The sequence below is a fragment of the Martes martes genome, assembly GCF_963455335.1.
Source record: "Martes martes genome assembly, chromosome: 15".
Taxonomy (NCBI): Eukaryota; Metazoa; Chordata; class Mammalia; order Carnivora; family Mustelidae; genus Martes; species Martes martes.
Window position 1 is genome coordinate 43,210,230 of NC_137903.1, and position 20,065 is coordinate 43,230,294.

The window sequence follows — 20,065 nt, forward strand, 5'->3', positions numbered from 1 at the left end:
GGCTGTTATAAAATGACATTTTGCATCTAACCTGATATCCACACACGCACTCATACACAGATACACACGTGTACACACACACACACACACAACCTTTAAAGTCAATAATATCCCATTTTATGGATGAGAAAGCTAAGAATTAACCTTAATTTGACTGAACAGAGCTACTCATGGCAGACTCAAGATTAAAATCCAATTTTCCGAGTCTCATTTTGGTTCCCTTTCCTTAGTGACAAACTGCCTCTTAAAATTCAGATCATTGAAGGTTGGGCTACCTGCTGCTGAGATTTCCCCACAGGAGGGGTAAACACATGTTGACACTACCAGCCAGTCCTTTCCCAGCTGCAGGGTGAGACTTTCATGTGTGGCTGGGTGAGAAACCACCCTAAAAAGGGAAGCCGTTGAAATGGATGAGGATATGAAATTGGTTTTGCTTTTGAAATATCTGGCACTCCCAGCTAAAGAAAACTGATGTGGAAATGTAGAAGTCTTTAATATTTAGGTGTCTTTCCTAGTAAAGTAACTAAAAGCCAATACAGAGGTTTTTAAAGATGTTTTTGAAACCCCATGATATTTCCCATTTGCTGTTTGCACCATCGAGAGAGAGTGGAAGCTTTGTGGCTGAGTTGAAGCATCTGTTGAAGAAGAGAGGGTCTTGGCAGGAGAGTGACAGCGACCTTTGGGGCAGTCGCACAACCTTTTGAGATCTTGTCCCCCTAAGTCACGCCCATTCTCGCTTGACTTTGGCAGTTGTTTTCCAATTAGGGCAGGTACTAGACAAGAGGAAAAGGGGAGAATTTGCTTCTGGAAATTCTTGAGCCCTCTTGAGCCCCTGACCTCACTTAAATGTTCACTCTCTCATGCTCTCCACCTGATCAGTGTACTTGGATTCTAGAGAGAGTCTGATAAACTCCTTCCATCTCTGATGTCAACAGTAAAACTCCATTCCAGCATCTATGCATTTTGGCAGGTTTAGAGGTGGGGAGTAATTTAACATATTTCTAGCTGTAGGATTTCTGGCATCCTCGAAATGATGGTGGAAGGTGTTCTCACCTCCTTCTGGGAGAGGTCTTCTTTACCTCTAAGGACTCTGTCTCTTTAAGATAAGAATTCTCTTGAGAGATGAGAAAACTGTGATCCACAGACCTGGGAAGGGGCTTGTTGAGTCCAAACACCGCAGCTTTCCACTTCAGTTTCTTTGATGACTTCAAGGGTAACAGAAGACTAGTTTCCCAACAGTTACTTGTTGATTTTTTTTTTTTTTTTAAACCCGATCAAGGTATACTTGAAACGCCATCCTCCTAGACTCGGCAGGACCGTTATTTAATTCGGTGGTAGCTCAGCTGGTATTTATTGCACAATCACTAGACCGTACTGGGAACACAGAAGCCAATATGCTTCCAAACATTCTGCTGCTGGGTAGGACTCTGTGCCCTGATCTCTGTTTCACATAATGCGACATTTGTTTAACCTTGATGTTTCCCATAAAATATCTTCTAAATCCCCGTAAGCCACCTGCGAAGGACCCAGGGTAACATTGCACTTTCTGGATGTAGTGGTCACGGCTCATTGGTTTCCACAGGGAGGTCACACCAGGGCAGAGGTATCAATACCAAGTTCAAGCTAAAGCTGGGACAGAACTGGGAGAAGCTTCGCCTCCGCTGAGCCATATCCATGGAGCTCCTTACTGCGGAGATGGGAAGGTGGCCGGGTGAGTATCGGGTGCCTGAGAATGTGTGAGCAAGAATGCCCTGCCTGGCTCGGACCGGGAGGGTTCCTCTTGAGTTTTAGTTTGACTTGTTCTGGAAATTGGGGGCACTGTGTGATTCTAGCATTAAACAAGATCTAGGACCTGGTAGTGATCTTGAGAGGTCACCCACGTCTTAGTTAAGGAGAAGCTCACTTTTACTTAGAACTCACCCACAGAGGACTGAGATATTGGGGCTGATTCGGGGGAGGGGGCAGCACTTAAGGTTTCAGAGGACAGCTGCTGGGCAGTGATTGAGGGAAGGAGTTTATAGGGGAGAAGGTGACTTGTCAGATGATGCTAACAGACAATGTGAGGGTACCCTCTGGATCAGTGGCCCATCTTATGCTAAGGAGCTGTGTGACCTGAGGAAAATTTGGAATAGCCTTTTGAGCTTCACTGACTCATTTGGCCCCTGGAAGACTTGACTATAATATAATTTACATCCATTCTGTAAAACCACCAAGGTAAAGATGAAATTACTAATTTGGCTTCTGAACATACCATGTTCCTCCTTCTGTTTCCCATTTGTGATATCAACCTAGGTGACTAATTCACTCTGGTGTATCTAGGACTTTCCCAAATCTAGCACTGAAGATTCCCATGTCCCGCCAGTTGCCCTATAGTCACCTGTACTGAATGCTCATCAAACCTAATATGTTAGTTATATAGAGCTGGGGGTGTAGGAGGCTGGATGACCAGGCACTGTGATTTGTCTTTAATTCTGCATCTTAATAAGATGGCCTATTTTTAATTTCCCAGACTAGCTGAAAAGACATGGTATCCTGAGGCCCTCATAGGAAAACTTCTGTAGCCTTTCTCGGGATCCCCTCCCATCATTTAGCAATCAATAAACACTGCTTCTTACCTTGACCTTTAAGATCTTTAACATTTGGTGTAAGCCAAACCTTGCTAACACCCAGACCTTGCTAGCTGGCTGCCACCTTCTGCCTCACTGAGTCTCAGCTTTCCCTCTCCCTTCCTCCGTCTCAGTGGGGGATGCCTCACATATGCACAGAATGCTGTCCTGCTCCGACTGCCTCCAAGCCTGCCACCTGCCCCTTAAGCTGTTTGAGGAGCTTGGTTACCACTACTCCCCAGCCAGAGCCCTCCTCGAGCAAAACACTCTGCCCTACGTTGTAGCCTCTCATCCGGCAGTTCTCTGATGGAGGCCACCTTGAGGCCCCTGGATGCCACATCTGCCTGGGGGTCTGGGGCACGCAGGGCGAAGAGCCATCTTCCTTACTTGCTCTGACACATTCTTTCCTGTGCCTCCAAACAGCTTCACCTGAAGCAGCAGCTGCTTTGCTCCTGGGCCTCACAAAATCCCTCATCCAAACGCTGCTTTACACTTCTGTCTGTCCTCCCTCTCTGTAAAGAGTCACGCTTTGTTCTGCCTTCCAGCGAGAAGGTGTCTCTGAATTGTAGCTTTGTCGCCGCTGGAGGCCCTCCACTACACATACAACAAGGAGAGACACAAGTTGTTTAACCCACTGTTTTAAAGATTTTATTTATTTATTTGACAGACAGAGATCACAAGTAGGCAGAGAGTCAGGCAGAGAGAGGAGGGAAAGCAGGCTCCCTGCTGAGCAGAGAGCCTGATGCGGGGCTCGATCCCAGGACCCTGGGATCATGACCTGAGCCGAAGGCAGAGGCTCAACCCACTGAGCCACCCAGGCGCCCCAACCCACTGTTTTAAATCTGAGAAGTGTATAGATTCAATCTAAGGGAATCACAGATCCCCCAGAAGTCATCCTGAGACTCTAATGGTAATAGATGTTTTGTCACATTGGAGAACCCTGCAGTCAGACCGCCAAAACGAGGAGAGGGCAGGCCCTGAGCTTATGAGCCGCACTCGTTTGGAAGTGAACATCTCAATCTGTCCAAGGAGGGACACCTCAGCCACGTGTGCCGCTGAGCCTTTGCCATGTGGCAAATGCAGTTTCATTTTAAGTAATTTAAAAAGTTCATTCAGTGATCAGAAAACTTTTAAATATACTTGGAACAACTTGGGTAGGTGAATCCAAACGCAGGTCAAGTGTTTGAACTCAGATATGAAAAATACGCAGCAGATTTTGAAGACATAGGATGCGTAAGAAAGAATGCAATGTGCTTCATCAAGAATTTTTATACTGATTCATACTGAAATGGCAATATTTTGGATATACTGGGTTAGATGAAATGTGGTATCAAAACTAATTCTACTTTTTGTTTTTTCTAATGTGACTACTAGAAAATCAAAGGTGTTATGTATGGCTTTCCTGTTTCTGCTGGACAGCAGAGCGTGAGAGGATGTACAACATGCTTGTATTAACTGTTAAGATTGTCTTCAAAATAAAAAGGAATTTGAAGTTTCCTTAATTTCTTCAATCATGTTTTTCATAGCTGTTATCTTTTCTCCATTTATGTCCTACCATTTAAAATATCATTATATAATTGAATTTATAGCATGCTTTTAGTTCAGTTTAAAGCATCCTCATATCTAATTACTTAGTCTTTACTCTGTCCTCGTGAGGAGGTGTCCTTTAAACAATGGTTAGTCATGTCCTGGGTCTGAAAACACATTAGCATACCAGCACCGTTTATCTACTTGAGTTAAAATATGTGTCTGTTGTGGACATGGTGCAAAGTCAAAAAGAAAAAAATGGTACCCCCTCAATCCTTTTTTTTTAAAGATTTATTTATTTGAGAGAGAGGGTGAGTGAGAGAGAGAGAGAGAGTGGAGGGGAGAGTCAGAGGGAAAGGGAGAGGGACAGAATCTCCAGCAGACTCCCCGCTGAGCACAAAGCCCAATCCAGGACCCAGGGCTAGACTCCAGGACCCAGAGAGCAGGCCCTGAGCCAAAAATCAAGAAGCAGATGCACAAGCAACTGAACCACCCAGGCACTCCAACCCTCAATCCATTTTACAATGGCCGCATCTGTGTTATCCGTTTTGTTCTCATGGTATGATTCTTGCAGCCCTCAGTCTAAACTAACTCTCCCACCCCAATCCAATTTAGTCATCAGCTGTGTCAGCGTTCGAGGTTCAAAACAAAACAATGACATTTTTCTTCTCCCAGTATGCATGTCTCCCCTGCAATACATGATAGCTGCCACCAGGTGGTAGTAGGGAGTGAGGCCCAGGACGGAGCCTCAGGTTTGCCCTGGCAGACCTGGCAGCCCTCAGGCTGCGGAGTCTCTTGGTATACAGAACAGGAGTTTTCAGTTCTACAAAATCCTAAGTTTAACAACAACTGCACATAGATAGATGAAAACATAAAGAAATATCAGGTAAAGCGGCGCCTGGGTGCCTCAGTTGCTTAAGTGTCTGCCTTCGGCTCCGGCCGTGATCCCAGCGTCCAGGGATGGAGCCCCGCATCAGGCTCCCTGCTCAGCGGGAAGCCTGCTTCTCCCTCTCTCACTCCCCCTGCTTGTATTCCCTCTCTTGCTGTGTTTCTCTCTGTCAAATGAATAAATAAAATCTAAAAAAAAAAAAAAAATTATCAGGTAAAAATGAATAGAAAACAGAACCATATATAGACCAGCAGGTTACCTCCCCACCAAACCAACTCTTTCTAAGACTTCACTCATCATAGGGCTGGTAGGCATTTTCTATCTTAATGCCATCCACCGGAAACACTGGCAGGACCCTCGTGGATCTCCTAGAGGTTTCTGAGCCACGAGCTACTTTTTCCATAAAAACATTTTTAACTCCTACTTTTCTCCAACTTGTACTCCTTAATAAATAATTGGGAATTCTAAGAACTTAAAATAAGGGTAAACTGAACAAGAAAAGTTATTTTATACGTGTGTGTATATGATAGTGTATATTTTTACCTTCTAGGAGCCTGGGAGAAGAGTGTGATGATGGGGACCTTCTGAGCGGAGATGGCTGCTCAAGGGCCTGCCAGCTGGAGGAAGGCTTCCACTGTGCAGGTGGGTTGAGGAGCGCCCCCTAGGCTTATGTCCTATTTCTGCAGGCGTCTCTGTCTTACTTCCCTGAGCTTTTGATACCCTATAACATACAGCAGGATGCTAATAACAGTGACGTTTGATGTTTCTGTTGTGTGCTAGGCATTTACTGTTTCACATATAGAATTCCATTTAGTCCCTACATTAAGTATGAGGAGACTAAACCGAGGCACAGAGTGTTCCAATAACTTGCTTTCTCTTATATGGGATTTGAATGGAGGAAGTAAGGCTCTAGAATCTACGTGTGTAACCACTGGGTTACACAACCTCCTTGATTAATGTTACCAATTGATCTTGGGTGCTCATGTCTAACATTAAAACATCAGCCAAGCAGTACAATCATAGAGGCTCTGCATCAGCACAGGAGACATTCTAAGCCGAAGGGAGTGCGAGGTATCTCTTGGTGGCTGTGTCTAATAGATAAGATTATGACGGATGCCAGAGGGTCCTAACACTGCTTAATCCTAGGAAATCACTAGCAATAAATTATCACTAGGTGGCTTTGACTCTAGGTTCTGGCCACACAGGAAGGCTGTGCAGAATACTTCTCCCAATTCTGGTTAAAGACATTATCAGTGGGCTTCTACCATGTAGGTTATTTTTTTAAACTCCCATCCCAGTGTATGCAGTGTTTTTGTGGAACATAACCATTCACCAAAGTTATTTTAAAGAGCACTGCATTGAAAAATATTTTCATGCCTCTCAATCTCAAGGTAAAGTAGGATATGATTATAATTATGTATAATTTATTAAGGCGTTATATACTGTAGGAACACTCAAATGTCCCTGCCATCTAGAGCAGAATCATAAAATTATAGAATCTGAGTAGCCTTCCTTCTATCCATCTAATAAAACATATTCAGTACCTGCCGCGCACCATGAGCCTGTAGATAACCTGATCCTTCGCACGTACAGTCTGAAGCAATAGGGAATCCAGCTTCCTTCCATATGGAAATCCTTTCTGCCAATCCTTGAGAGAGAGACCTCTCACTCCTGCTTACCTACTTCAGCAGCGAAGGACATACCTTGGAAGGCACCATTCTGCTTAAGAATGGCTTTATCTGTTAGAAGATTCTTCTCCCCTTCTCTGGTTTGGAAACTGAGGCTCAGAGCACCATGTTTCTATCCACAGGCGCCCAGCAAGGGTCTGCAAGGCCAGCACTGGACCTCAGGTTCCCAACGCTTCCTCAAGTGCTTTTTCCTTGCTATGAAACTGCAGAGGATAATTTTTTCCCTGTTTTATTTGACTACCATTCAGATATTTGAAATGCCTCCCTGTTATTCTCTTTTCCAATCCAAACATCCCCTCATGTGATTAGGTTTCCAGACCCTTTTCCTATTTACCCTGACCTGGCATGTTTCGTGTCGTCAATGCCCAGAAAGGAATTCAATACTCCAGATGTGGTCTGGCTATGCAGAATACAATGAACCGATTACCTCCCCTCTTCTGTACACAAGTATTTGTTAATACCCTGTCTGTTTGCATTGTGTTTTCGTTTTTGTTTTTGCAACATAATAGGCTCATGTTGAATACACACACACACACATACACGCACGCAGTGTATCTCCAAATGCTGTGTCTTCTCCAGTACAGCTCAAGCCTCATTTAACTTAAGAGCCCCCCTTGCTTTGTTTCTAACACATTTGATTTCATTAAATTTGGATCAGAAATATCATATTAAATTTCTTAGCCTCCAAATCCAGTAAAACTATGACTAAATTATTTTAATTTTACAGGGCAAGGCTAAAATGATCTAGTCCACAGTTAGACTTCTGTTTCCTTGTATAATAAGCTCACAGTATGCTAAGCATATATTCCATTATTTCTCAAAAGATTAGGTTACAGGGGCACCTGGGTGGCTCAGTTGGTTCAGCGACCAACTCTTGATTTTGGCTCAGGTCATGATCTCAGGGCTGTGAGATCAAGCCCCACGTCAGGCTCTGTGCTCAGTGGGGAGTCTGCTTCTCTCTCTCTCTCTCTCTCTGCCTGTCCCCTTACCCCTCTTCTGACTCATGCATGCTCTCTCTCTCTAAAATAAATAAATAAATCTTTTTAAAAACTTAGGTCTGGGGCACCTGGGTGGCTCAGAGCGTTAGGCCTCTACCTTCGGCTCAGGTCACGGTCTCAGGGTCCTGGGATGGAGCCATGCATCTGGCTCTCTGCTCAGCAGGGAGCCTGCTTCCCCCTCTCTCTCTGCCTGCCTCTCTGCCTACTTGCGATCTCTCTCTCTCTCTGTCAAATAAATAAATAAAATCTTAAAAAAAAATTAGGTCTGAAGGAACTATTTTGAGATGTTTTAAAAGTGCTCTGTTATTTTTATTTATTTGACAGAGAGAGAGAGATCACAAGTAGGCAGAGAGGCAGGCAGAAGGAGGGGGAAGCAGTCTCCCCACCAAGCAGAGAACCCGAAGTGGGGCTTGATCACAGGACCCTGAGATCATGACCTGGGCCGAAGGCAGAGGCTTAACCCACTGAGCCACCCAGGTGCCCCAGAAGCGCTCTGTTATTTTTAGATGAACTTGAAAAAACAGGAAAAAATTTTAAGTCCATGGTAAAAAAAAAAAAAATAGAAGCAAGAAGAAACATTCACTGTGTTGTAGAGAAACAAAACATATACATACACATTATAAAATATATTATAAAAATATATGTGTACATATATACATAAAATACATGCAAACATGCATAAAATACACATATTTATGTACATGAACACATATACATGTAAGTATACATATATATGTATATATACAAGAGAGAGGAAGTCATTCCAAATACATGTATATTGGCTTTGGGGGAGTGATTTGGGAAGGCCAGGGGTTTGATGGGAAGCAGGAGTTTAAAACCCAAAGTAGGCTTAGAACCAAGTCCTAGGAACATTGGTTTATTCCTGGCAAGTAGAGACAGATTTACCACAGAGAGGGGTCTTAGACTGGAAGTAGTTATGAAGGAAAATAATTAGTAGGTACGTGTTGATAAGCCACTGAAAAATCACTTCCACATCCCTGTGGTATTGTGAAGAATGAAAAATAACAAGAATGGTATAGTAACAGTAAATTTGAGTAATGATGGTACTTAATGTATACCGATATGTTGATTGATTTTCAAATCTTGATATTGTTTTCATGTCCTATTGTCTTAAGTTGAAAGAGGAGATTAGAATCATGTTACTAATGTTCATTGTTCTGCCGTTTTGGTAGAAATAGCAGGAGAACTTAGTAGGTGGCTTTTGGACTGCGCCTTAGATTTCTACACTTGAAGAAAGCTAGTCACGTCCCTGTCGCTGGTACTGTTCACTCAGGCGGAGTTATCCTGGGTGAGGAGGGGCCTCATCCAGGAGACACATACTCATGTCCCAAGAGTCCCACAGGTTTGCGCACAGCCTCACTTCTCATGTGTTTGCTTTTGAAGACGGTTGCCTCAGCTTGATGGAGACCCCGCGGCAGCCGCCTCCTGTGGGCCTGGCTCAGATCCAAGCTCTGTTGCTTATGTATCGAGGGACCTTTGGCAAAATGTTTCCCACGTGTGACACGAACAAAAAATGCGCACCCCACACAGTTGTTGCAAGTCAAAAGGGGAAAGATGTACGTAAGCCTCAAAAACCCAGTGTTTGTGTCCAAGCAGCGGCACAGTTAGTCGAAGAAAGAATTCAGCTACAAAGAGTAATCAAAAATAAATCCCTCAACTACTTTGATATTTCAAAAACCATGAAGGGGGTCCAGGTGCATGACACATCATACCGTTTCTGTAACTTCTCTTGTTCTACTTACCAATCTTTTAGCTCCTTCTTCCCTCAGGATCTTGCTCTGTGGTGCCTTAACACTTCTTTCTACCTCCAGCTTACTTTTTTCTCCCCATTCTTTTTTTTTCTTTTAAGATTTTATTTATTTATTTGACACAGAGAGAGAGAGTGAGATCACAAGTAGACAGGGAGGAAGGCAGAGAGAGAGGAAGGGAAGCAGGCTCCCCGCTGAGCAGAGAGCCCCATGTGGGGCTCGATCCCAGGACCCTGAGATCATGACCTGAGCCGAAGGCAGAGGCTTTAACCCACTGAGCCACCCAGGCGCCCCTCTCCCTATTCTTTATTCACAAATTCCACCCCTTTCTATATCTTTTATTACACAGATGGATTCTACTCCCCTTCCCATGAAAAAGAATCCTCCTTCTTTAGGTGTGTGTGTGTGTGTCATGTCTGCATGTTTGGGGTGAGCATTAGACTAGCCAGCAGTAACAGGATTCTCTTTCCTGGACTAGAGAAAAAAATGTAATGATTTTTACATGACGTATTCACAATACTTTTTCAAATGTTATATGATATTTCTTGGCAGGGGAGCCAAGCCTATGTTACATATATGAGGGCGATGGGATATGTGAACCTTTTGAGAAGGAAACCAGCATCATAGACTGTGGCCTCTATACTCCCAAAGGATACCTGGATCTGTGGGCCACCCAAGCTTACTCCTCTCACGAAGATAAGAAGTGTCCTGCTTCCTTGGTAACTGGAGAACCTCATTCCATGGTAAATCAAGCCAGAAGAATTGGTTAAGGCTGAGCAGAATTGTCAAGTGACTCTCTCTCTGAGATGCTTTATGGGGGCTTACATTTCTCTCCTGTCTTTGACATCAAATGTAGTCCCTCCTGATCTCAGAATTAGGTAATGTTCAATGGAACACCTCTAGGCTGGCAGTTAAGTCTCATCTTCCTCCCCCAGTCCCCTTACCCCACTTCCCCGCACTAGGTTTCATCCAGGAGCCTTTGGCTGTGCAGTTAGCTCACTCCCAGGGATACAGAGTATCTCAGAATTAACCTCAGATGTATAAATATCAGAAATTACACTTGAGCTTTGTGTATGGGAGGATTTATTTTAAATCAAGAAAAAGAAGTAGTAAAGAGCCAGATTGCTTGGATTACAATACTGAATTCAGTGGTATTGCTACTACTACCACTATTATTATTACTAAGTGAGATTTGACAGGTCACTTAACCTCTCTCGGCCCCAGTGTTTTCATATGTAAAATGGATCATAGTAATAAAAACCATCTGACTCAATGGTTTATTACAAGGATCAAATGGAATTTAAAATATATTAAAGATCAAAGTATAATTCAATTTAAAGAAATTCTACAATTAGTACAAAAACAAATCCGTGGGCATACAACTTCCCATGAAATCTCCACCTAAATAAATAGGAGATCCTCTGAGGACTTTAAGAACTGACTTCTATGAATTATAGTTGAATACTGAAAAAAATATTAAGGGCTTTGGCTTTTGGGTACTATTCCAGATGCATCCATTGCCAACTAAACTCTTCCATTTATCATAACAATAAGCAATCTACCTTCCTTTCAACAGAAGGGAGATTAAGTTTTCTAGGTATTTTCGGCCAGGATGAAATCATTGAATTTTATACTTAAGCAGACATCCCCAAGAAACTGAGAAACCAGCCAGGGCTGGTGGTCCAGTTCAAGAAACTCCTCAAGGACCTAGGCATCTTCTAGATTCTAACTCTTTCCATCCTTGGCTTGCAGCTTCCTTCCTCCTCCTTATAAGATGACTCCTCCAGGCATGAAGTCAGCATTCCAGGCAGGAAGATGGGGGAAGTTCACAGAGAAATAGGTGTATGCTAGCCGAGTCTTTCCCTTTTTATTGGGAAAATCATGGCAGCTTTTCTGTAAGTTTAACACTCCAGACTCCCAGCAACATCTTATTGGTCACATCCAGGTCACTTCATCCTCCGTTGTAAAGGAGTCTGAGGAGATGAGCATGTATAACGGGGTTCACTGCCACCTTGAACAAAATCGGAGTTTGTTAATAAGAAAGTAAGGGGAAATGGATATGGGGGGGCATGTAGCTGTGTCTACCATGCTTCTTCAGTGAAATCGGGCATCTTTCTCAAAAGTTCTTGGTGCCCAAGGACAGGAAACCAGGGGGGTTGGAAGATTCTGACTTAGGAACAGCTCTCTCAAGTGGCTTGTAGTCTAGATTGTCTGTCTTCCTAATGTAAAGTGGGAGAAATTTTCTGGGGTTTGTTCCCTAGCTTCTAAACCCAGCCGAATGCTGAGTGGCTCCCTGACTCAGTAGCCTCACTCCTGGAATGGTGGACCTGCCTGGAAAAGATACAGCATCCTGGACAGCGTTCTGTGGCTAATTCTCAGAGCAGTCGCCCTGAAATGTGCCAGGACTGTTCTTTGGGCAAGATCTCTGGGTTGAGGGTGGTCTGAGAGTTACCATGTGTGTTTTTCTATCCAGGTAAGTTATATCCTTACTGGCAGAGAACATTCTTCCATACTGAGAAAAGTTCTCTGCCAATAACCACTAAGTACTCAGAAAGAGAGGAAGACCTTGGTTTTGAGTTACAGAGTTTCATTGTCTTCACTTATCTCGCACCTGCACATTTAACTTTTGGTTGAAACTGCATTTCAGATTTGCACATCCTATCACCCAGAGTCACCAGAGCACCCACCCCTTACTGGCTGGTTTCCCTGTGTCAGCAGCGGAAATAGACCTCAGGATAAAAGAAGTGAGCAGACAGAAGGTAGCCTGGAGAGAGAGGATGAGGTTTGGTTAAAAGTAAGTGACCTAAATGGTTCTTTGTGCTACAGAGAGAGAGAGAGAGAGAGAGAGAGAGAGAGTGTGTGTGTGTGTGTGTGTGTTTAAAATGGTAGGCTGGAATGGCTTGTCTGGAAATTTGCTTCTGTTTTTCTGAATGTTTTTTAATATTTTGATTTATTTTCACCTCTTTTCGAATTTTGGACTTCTTGTTTTGGTAAATAAATTGACTTACCAAAGTGTAACATACACACAGGAAAGTGAAAACATCAGAAATGCACAGATCAGTACATTTTTAGAGTGAACATCCTCTCTGCCCATCAACACATCAAGAAACGGAGCAATGATCACCCTGTAAAGCACTCTTCTTGCCCTTCTCGGTTATGGTAGCACAGAGCCATCTACTCTTCTTAGTTCTGTCACAGAGATTGTGTTGTTTTTTTTTTTTTAACTTTATGTGAAACACTTGAGTGTGTAATTTTGGGTGTCATTCTTTCTTATTCAACATTCTGTTTGTGAGAATGCTGCTGTGTGTGGCAGTAGAGTTCATTTCCATGGCTGTGTAGCATTCCAGTGTGTGAATATGCCACAATTTATTTATCCATACTGATGGACATTTGGGTTATTTCCAGGTTTTCTCTACGATATTATGCATAGTTCTGCTATAAACATTTCTGTGCATCCTTTTGGTGAATGTATATAAACAGTTGTGTATATTTGGAACTGCTAGATCATTGGTAAGCAGATTACAAGCTTTACTAGGTAATTCCAATAAGCTTCCATAGTGGTTGTACTAATTTAAACTCCCACCAGAGGCTCACGAGTCTTCCAACTGTTTCACATTTTCACCAATCCTTGGTATTTCAAGTCTTAATTCTAGTCATTCTGTTGGGCATATAAAAGTGTCTCCTCCATTGTGTCAGTTGCATTTTCATGTCAACTAATGAGTTTGGGAGTCTTTTAAATTATACCGGCCATTTGTTTATCCCTTTTCTTTTCTTTTTTTCCTGGTGGGCATATTCAAATCTTTTGCCCAATTTTGTGTTGGGTTGTCTGTCATTTTCTTCTTCAGTTATGTGATTTTAAAAAAAAATTATTTATTTATTTGACAGACAGAGATCACAAGTAGGCAGAAAGGCAGGCAAAAAGAGATTGAAGCAGGCTCCCTGCTAAGCAGAGAGCCTGATGCGAGGCTCGATCTCAGGACCCTGGGATCATGACCTGAGCTGAAGACAGGGGTTTTAACCCACTGAGCCACCCCGGTGCCCCCATTTATGTGATTTCTTTACAAGTTTCTAAATGTAACCCTTTTTTGGTTATATGTTATTTAGTTTGTTCCAATACTATGGCTCACTTTTTCTTATTTTTTTTGTAGTATCTTTAGATGAATAGAATTTCTAAATTCTACAAAATTGCAGTTGATCTTTTTTTCCCTTTATGATTAAGTGCTTTTCACATATGATATTAAGAAATCTTTGCCTGGCACAAAGATATACTTTGCTGTATTATCTTTTAGACCTGTTATTATTTTACCTTTTGTATGTAGGTCTACAAACCATCTGGAATTTTTATATAAGGTGTGAGGTAGAGATCGAGAATTTTTCCCCTTTTGATCTTCAGCACATCAAGAACCACTCTTATTCAAACTAAAATTTTCTCTTTCCTTCTATGTTGCACTGTGTACCTTTGTCATAAGTCAACTAGTAATATGTATTTCATCCATTTATTGATTCTATGTTTTGTTTTACTGGTCTGTATGTTCTTGCTTCAATACTATACTCTTAATTATGGTAAATTTTTGGTGAATCTTAAAATGGGATAATACAAGTCCTAAAATTTTGTTCCTTTTTTTATTAGTATGTTATGTTAGTCACCATACAGTACACCATTCATTAGTTTTTGATGTAGTGTTCCACGATTCATTATTTGCATATAACACCCGGTGCTCATCACAACACATGCCTTTTATCCCAGATTGCATTAGCTGTTCTTGGTCCTTTGAATTTTTGTATAAATCAGCTTCCATTTCCACATTGGAAAAGAAACCCTGATGTAATTTTGATTGAGATTTCATTAAATCTTTAGGTCAACTTAAAATATTAAAATATTCTTTAAAATATTGGGTCTTCTAATATATTCCTTCAACTTCTTCCTTAAGTCTTCCTTAATTTCTCCTAACATTTTATAGTTTTCTGAGAGAAGGGAGTTGAATTTTACCAAATGCCTTTCTACACCTATTGAGTCGATCACATTATGTTGTCTTCTGTTCTGCCAAAGCCTTGACTTACTTTGATAAACTTCTAAATGTTAAACTAAGCTTACATACCTGGAAAAAAATAACAATTTGGAGGTGATGTGTAATACTTTGTCAATAGTTTTAGGTTATGTTTTTGAATATTTTAAGTGTTTTCTCATCTTTGTTCATGAGAGGTTGGCTCTTATTTTTTAGATTTTTATTTTACTGTTTTATCAGATTTTATGATGAAGGCTAGGTTTGACTTCTAAAATAAGTTTCTTTCCCCACTAGATCTATGGAATATGTTGTGTAAGGTTGGTGTTAATTTTGGAGATATTCATCAGTGAAGCTATCTGATCCTGTTTTTTCTTTGAGAAAAAATTTAAATTATGAGTTAAATTTTTAAAAGAAATGTAGAAGAATTTAGGTTTTCTATTTCTTCTTAGGTCAGTTTTGGTAAATTGGATTTTTCAATTAATTTGTGCATTTTTCCCCAGAACTTTGAATTTATTGGCATTAAGTTTCCTATAATGTTCTCTTATTTTCTTTGTAATGTTTCCACCTCTAGAAATTTTTTTTTCACTCATGATACTGCTAGATTTTGTCTTCTTTCTTTTATTTATTTATTTTTTAGTCAATCTTTCTAAAGTTTTATTAATCTTCCTATAGAACCAGCCAAAGAAAATATATATAGTCTATGTGTGTGCATATCTATGTATCTGTAGGTATATATAGAAAAAAGGAATGTATTTGTATAAACCTAAAAGGAAGGAAATAATGAAAAAAAGAAAATACTTGTGTGCTCTTATTTTCATTATTTCCTTTATGTTTGTATTTAATTTGCTCTTTTTTTCCTACTAACTTGAGATGATGCTCAGATAATTATTTTTTGGCTTCTTTTCTTTTGTTAATATATGCATTAAGGCCATATTATTCCTTCTAAGTGTGACTGTGGTGACATCCTAAAAGTTTTGCATATCTTATTTCTGTTATCACTTGGTTCAAACATATTTTTCTAATTTTCATTTGATTTGTTTTTTTTTTTTTTTTTTTTTTTTTTTTTGACCACTGAATTATATACAAGTGTGCTGTTTAACTTCTAAACATTGGTGGGTTTTCTGGTTACCTTTTTTGTTTTTGGTTCTTAGCTACAGTCTTTCTTCTGTGGTCAAAGAGTATATTCTGTATGGTTTCAATCCTTTGTAATTTGTTGAGCCTTGAATTATGGACTGGCGTATGGTCAGTACTGGCAAATATTCCATGTACTTTGAAAGGGATATGTACTCTGAAATTATTGGATAGAGCATTCTATACATTTAAGATAAATTAAATTCACCCATCATCATGTTGAAAGTCTCTATGTCATATATATACACACACATATATATACTATGTGTGTACGTATATACAGTATATATACATATATTTTCTTGATATTCTGTGCACTGTTTCTATCAGTTAGTGAGTGATACTTTTAGAAACTCCCACTGTAATCTTGAGTTTTTCTGCTTCTTTTTTATCAGTTTTTGATTTATACATTTTGAGGCTATATTATTGAATATACACACAATTCTTACTTTGTATGGAACAACAAAGTGATCATGCAAACTGAAATTATGCAAAGCAAACTTAATAATCAATGAGGAAAATTATAATTTGTTACATGAACTCAGAATTTTTGCCACAATGTTAAACTCATGTGAAGGAAAAGTTTTTAAATAGTAAAACTGATATTTATTTAGTACATTATAATATAATACATTAAAAACATGGAGAATTACAAGCAAAAATTAGAGTCTTGGAAAATTTATATCTCTCATGATCAACTTGACAGCTTTCTAAACCTTAAAGGCTTTTCTGATGAGATGGTTGATATTAGCGAACGTTCTTTTTTTTTGACATTATATAATGAAATTTGTCAACACTTGGAAGATCTATGTAACTCAGTGATGGTTTTCCAGATGATCAGTGCATGCTGTTACAAAATCGTTGATGGGAGAAAGATCTGTCCAAAATGCAAGATAAACCAACAGAGTTTACTATACTGGAGTACAGAAAGTTCACTGATCATGGTTTCATATTTCACATTGCAATTAACACTTAACCCTTGTCAAATTTTGGTGTAGCATCAAAGAAAAATACACATAATGATCTGATAAGGCTATTAAATCTTCCCTTTGCAACTAAAAAAACCACAAAAAAACATAGAGAATTAAAGGGTTTCCTTTCATTGTAAAAATGTCACCAAGAGCAGTTTGAGCAGCACTTGACTTTTTCTTTTTCATTTTATGACTTAACATTACAAAGCTAGCAGGTTTTTTTTATGCCTTTGTGAATTGTCATATTCCTTTCTAAGTTTGTATCAGCTTCCCACATTTTATCTTTTGAATGTTCGGTGTTATGAACTATCTCTGAGAGTTCTTATAATGTGAATTGTTTCTTGGCATCCCATCCTCTGGGACATCATCCTATTTGTCACAACCAGTTTTCTCATTTATGTTGATAATTTTACTTTCACTAAATCCCTTCATCTGCATATCTAGAGTTCCTCAAATTGGCAACAGGATTGACATTCCCACCCATCATCTTTTTCTTCTATAACTCTATTTACCTTTAATTGACATTTCTTCTCTACATTATCACTTTTTGTTTCTTTTCTACACTTTCATTCTTATTGGCCAATTCCCCCTTTAAATTATCCGTTTCTGTAAAATGTCGTGTAGGTTTATCACTGAGAAACAAGGAGGCAACACAACTACACACTTTTCTATCTCCGCATGAACTGCGTAACAGATAACAGTGACCCATTAATGACAGACTTTGAAAGAAGTGAGTGGTCACTGATCATAGTGATTTGTGGATTGAAGGACTGTCCGTGAAGTTTGTACTTCCTGTACTTACAATTAATATAATGCTAACTGAAATTTAAATCATATCATTGGGACTCTAGTATTACATAATTAAATTGTGATAATTGATAATGGTGCATATGGGAACTTGCTCATATATAAAATGAGGACTATTGGTATATAATTTTGAAATTTACATATCTTCCTGGTTGAATATCTCTTTTAACATTAGGAAATGATTCTTTTTATCTCTGAGAATATTCCTGCTTTACTATAAACTTTGCCTGCCATACCTTTTGTTTATGTTTGAATATTGTGCATTTTTCCATCATATTACTTTTTATCTTTCTATGTAATAATATTTAGCATGATTTTTTAACATCAATATACCATTGTTTTTCAGGCAAAATTTTCCAGTGGAATATTTAGACTAACTACATTGCATGTAATTAATGATGTTTGGTTTTAAATCTGCAACATACTATTTGTTATTCACTTGATCTCTATGTCCTTTATGCTTTCTATTTCTTGTTTTTTAATATTAAACAAGTATTTTTATTTGATTTTCTGCTCCATTAATTTGTTAGTCATACTTCCATTTTATTCTCTAAGTGGTTATTCTAGAGATTGCAGCATGTATCTTTTTTTTTTTTAAAGATTTTATTTACTTATTTGACAGAGAGAGATCACAAGTAGGCAGAGAGGCAGGCAGAGAGAGAGGGGGAAGCAGGCTCCCTGCTGAGCAGAGAGCCCGACGAGGGGCTCGACCCCAGGACCCTGGGATCATGACTTGAGCTGAAAGCAGAGGCTTTAACCCACTGACCCACCCAGGCGCCCCTGCAGCATGTATCTTTAACTGGTTGGAGTGTGCTGTGAGTTAGAGCTTTCATAATTTCATAAGCAATGACTACCTTAGAATACTCTACCTCCATTTACCTCTTCCTGGCTTTTTAAAGTTAATATGATTTAAAAGTAGCAAATATTTACCCTGTCCAATGCTCTTCAGGCCTTTCTAATTTCTGTGCTTCCCTCATTTTTATTTAGCTTGAAGAAATCCCATTTATTATTTCTTTTTATGTGAGTGTGCTGGCAATGAATTCTTTTAGGTTTTGTGTGGCTGAAAATATCTTTATTTGACATTCATTTTCAAAGGGTATCTTTGCTTGGCATATAATTCTCTGTGGCCAGTCGTTTTCATTCATCAGCCTAATGATGTTATTCCAGTGTCTTCTCACTTTCAAACTTTCTTTGGAAAGTCAGCTATATGCCTGATATATACTATTTTGAAGGCAATGTCTTTTATTCTCTGATGCTTTTACTACTTTCTCTTTATGTTTTGTCTTCAACACTTTTACTCTGATGTTCCAAGATCTGTTTTTTCTTCATATATACGTGGCTAAGGCTTTGTCATGCTTTTTGAATCTGTGACTTAATGTCTTTACTTGCCCATTTACACTTCCTTCTTTTTCTTGGATACCAGATACGCATTCATTAGACCTTTTTGCTGTGTGTATATTGTATCCTTTTTCTTTTTCTTCTACTTTTCTTTCCCTTTTTCTTCATGCTGAAGTCTGTTTATTTTATACTGACATTTCTTCTGTTTCACTAATCATAACTTTTACTCCAATAGCTGTTTAACTGTTTATTAAATTATTAATTTCAGTTATTGTATTTTTAATTCTAGAATTAAACTTTTAAAAAACTTTTTCTATAGATTCTTATTTTGTCTGAAATTCTTTATCTTATAGTTTACTTTTAAAAATATATTAATCACTATAATCATAAAGTCTGTGTCTGATAAAATCAATATCTTGGTGACCTGAGGTCTGTTTATGTTGACAGTTTATTCTCTTTGTTTTCATTCAGTTAGTCTCATCTACTTTCATACTGAATAATGTTTTAACTGCATTATTGAAGGGATTGTGGAGATGTGGCTAATGATATCTTTCCTTCAAGATCATATACTTTTTAAAAAAAATATGTAATAAGATTTGGGAAAGAATACCTTAATCCAGTCAGTAATTAAGATGACTTAAGTTTATGCTTCTGTATTAGTGATCCCTGATTTATTTCATTTTTCCCTTTTCCCCCTAAGGCCTGGCCTTTCAAGGGTCTCAACTAAAAGCTCGGATTAGGCCCTCCATCTTGATATTCTCTGAAGTATAATTTCTATTTCCTCAGCAGTATGTGTCTGCTAAAAACTGCTTAGCTTTTTAGCCTCTCACCCACTAATTTCTGCCTAGTTTTTTATACTCCTATTCTGCAGAGCTGAGAATGTGAAAAATACCTCAGTGGCGAAAGTGTCACAGAATGTGAGGTTCCCTTCAATGTGGTTTCTTGCTTTTCAAGTCCCTTCAGTCCTGACTGCTATGGTGGTTTTCACATGTTTCTAAACATTTTCCTTTTTACTTTATTCATATTTTAGAATTATTCTTGTCAGGAATGTTTGTTCTATTATAAGCTACTTCCTCACAGCTGGAAGCAGAAGCCTCCTTAATGTATATCAGTTAGCTACCATATATATTTTAGGTGTGTATAGTATTCTTACTGCAAGTGATCTAGGGGTACTAGTCCTTGTATAAGAAAAAATCACTAATAAAATTGGAAGTTTAGTTAATATATCAAACCTATTAATAAAATTTATTTTCACAATTCCTCATAATACCAAAAAAAGTAGGGAGTGATTTCTAAAATAAGCTCATGGGGGTTTCCCCTAGTTTTTGAAGACTG

The 20,065-nt window shown here is 39.2% G+C and overlaps 1 protein-coding gene across 2 annotated transcripts in view; it reads left to right on the forward strand.

The window, feature by feature from the left end:
* The window catches only part of PAPPA2 (pappalysin 2), a gene marked incomplete at both ends in the record, with an annotated part of 273,603 nt that overhangs the window by 137,596 nt on the left and 115,942 nt on the right, over positions 1-20,065 (forward strand). For both annotated transcript variants that reach the window (XM_080824978.1, XM_080824979.1), the window contains 4 exons: positions 1,583-1,711; positions 5,573-5,664; positions 10,030-10,220; positions 12,125-12,271. In XM_080824978.1, the coding sequence (XP_080681104.1) occupies positions 1,583-1,711; positions 5,573-5,664; positions 10,030-10,220; positions 12,125-12,271 (559 nt within the window). The remainder of the gene's footprint in view (positions 1-1,582; positions 1,712-5,572; positions 5,665-10,029; positions 10,221-12,124; positions 12,272-20,065) is intronic.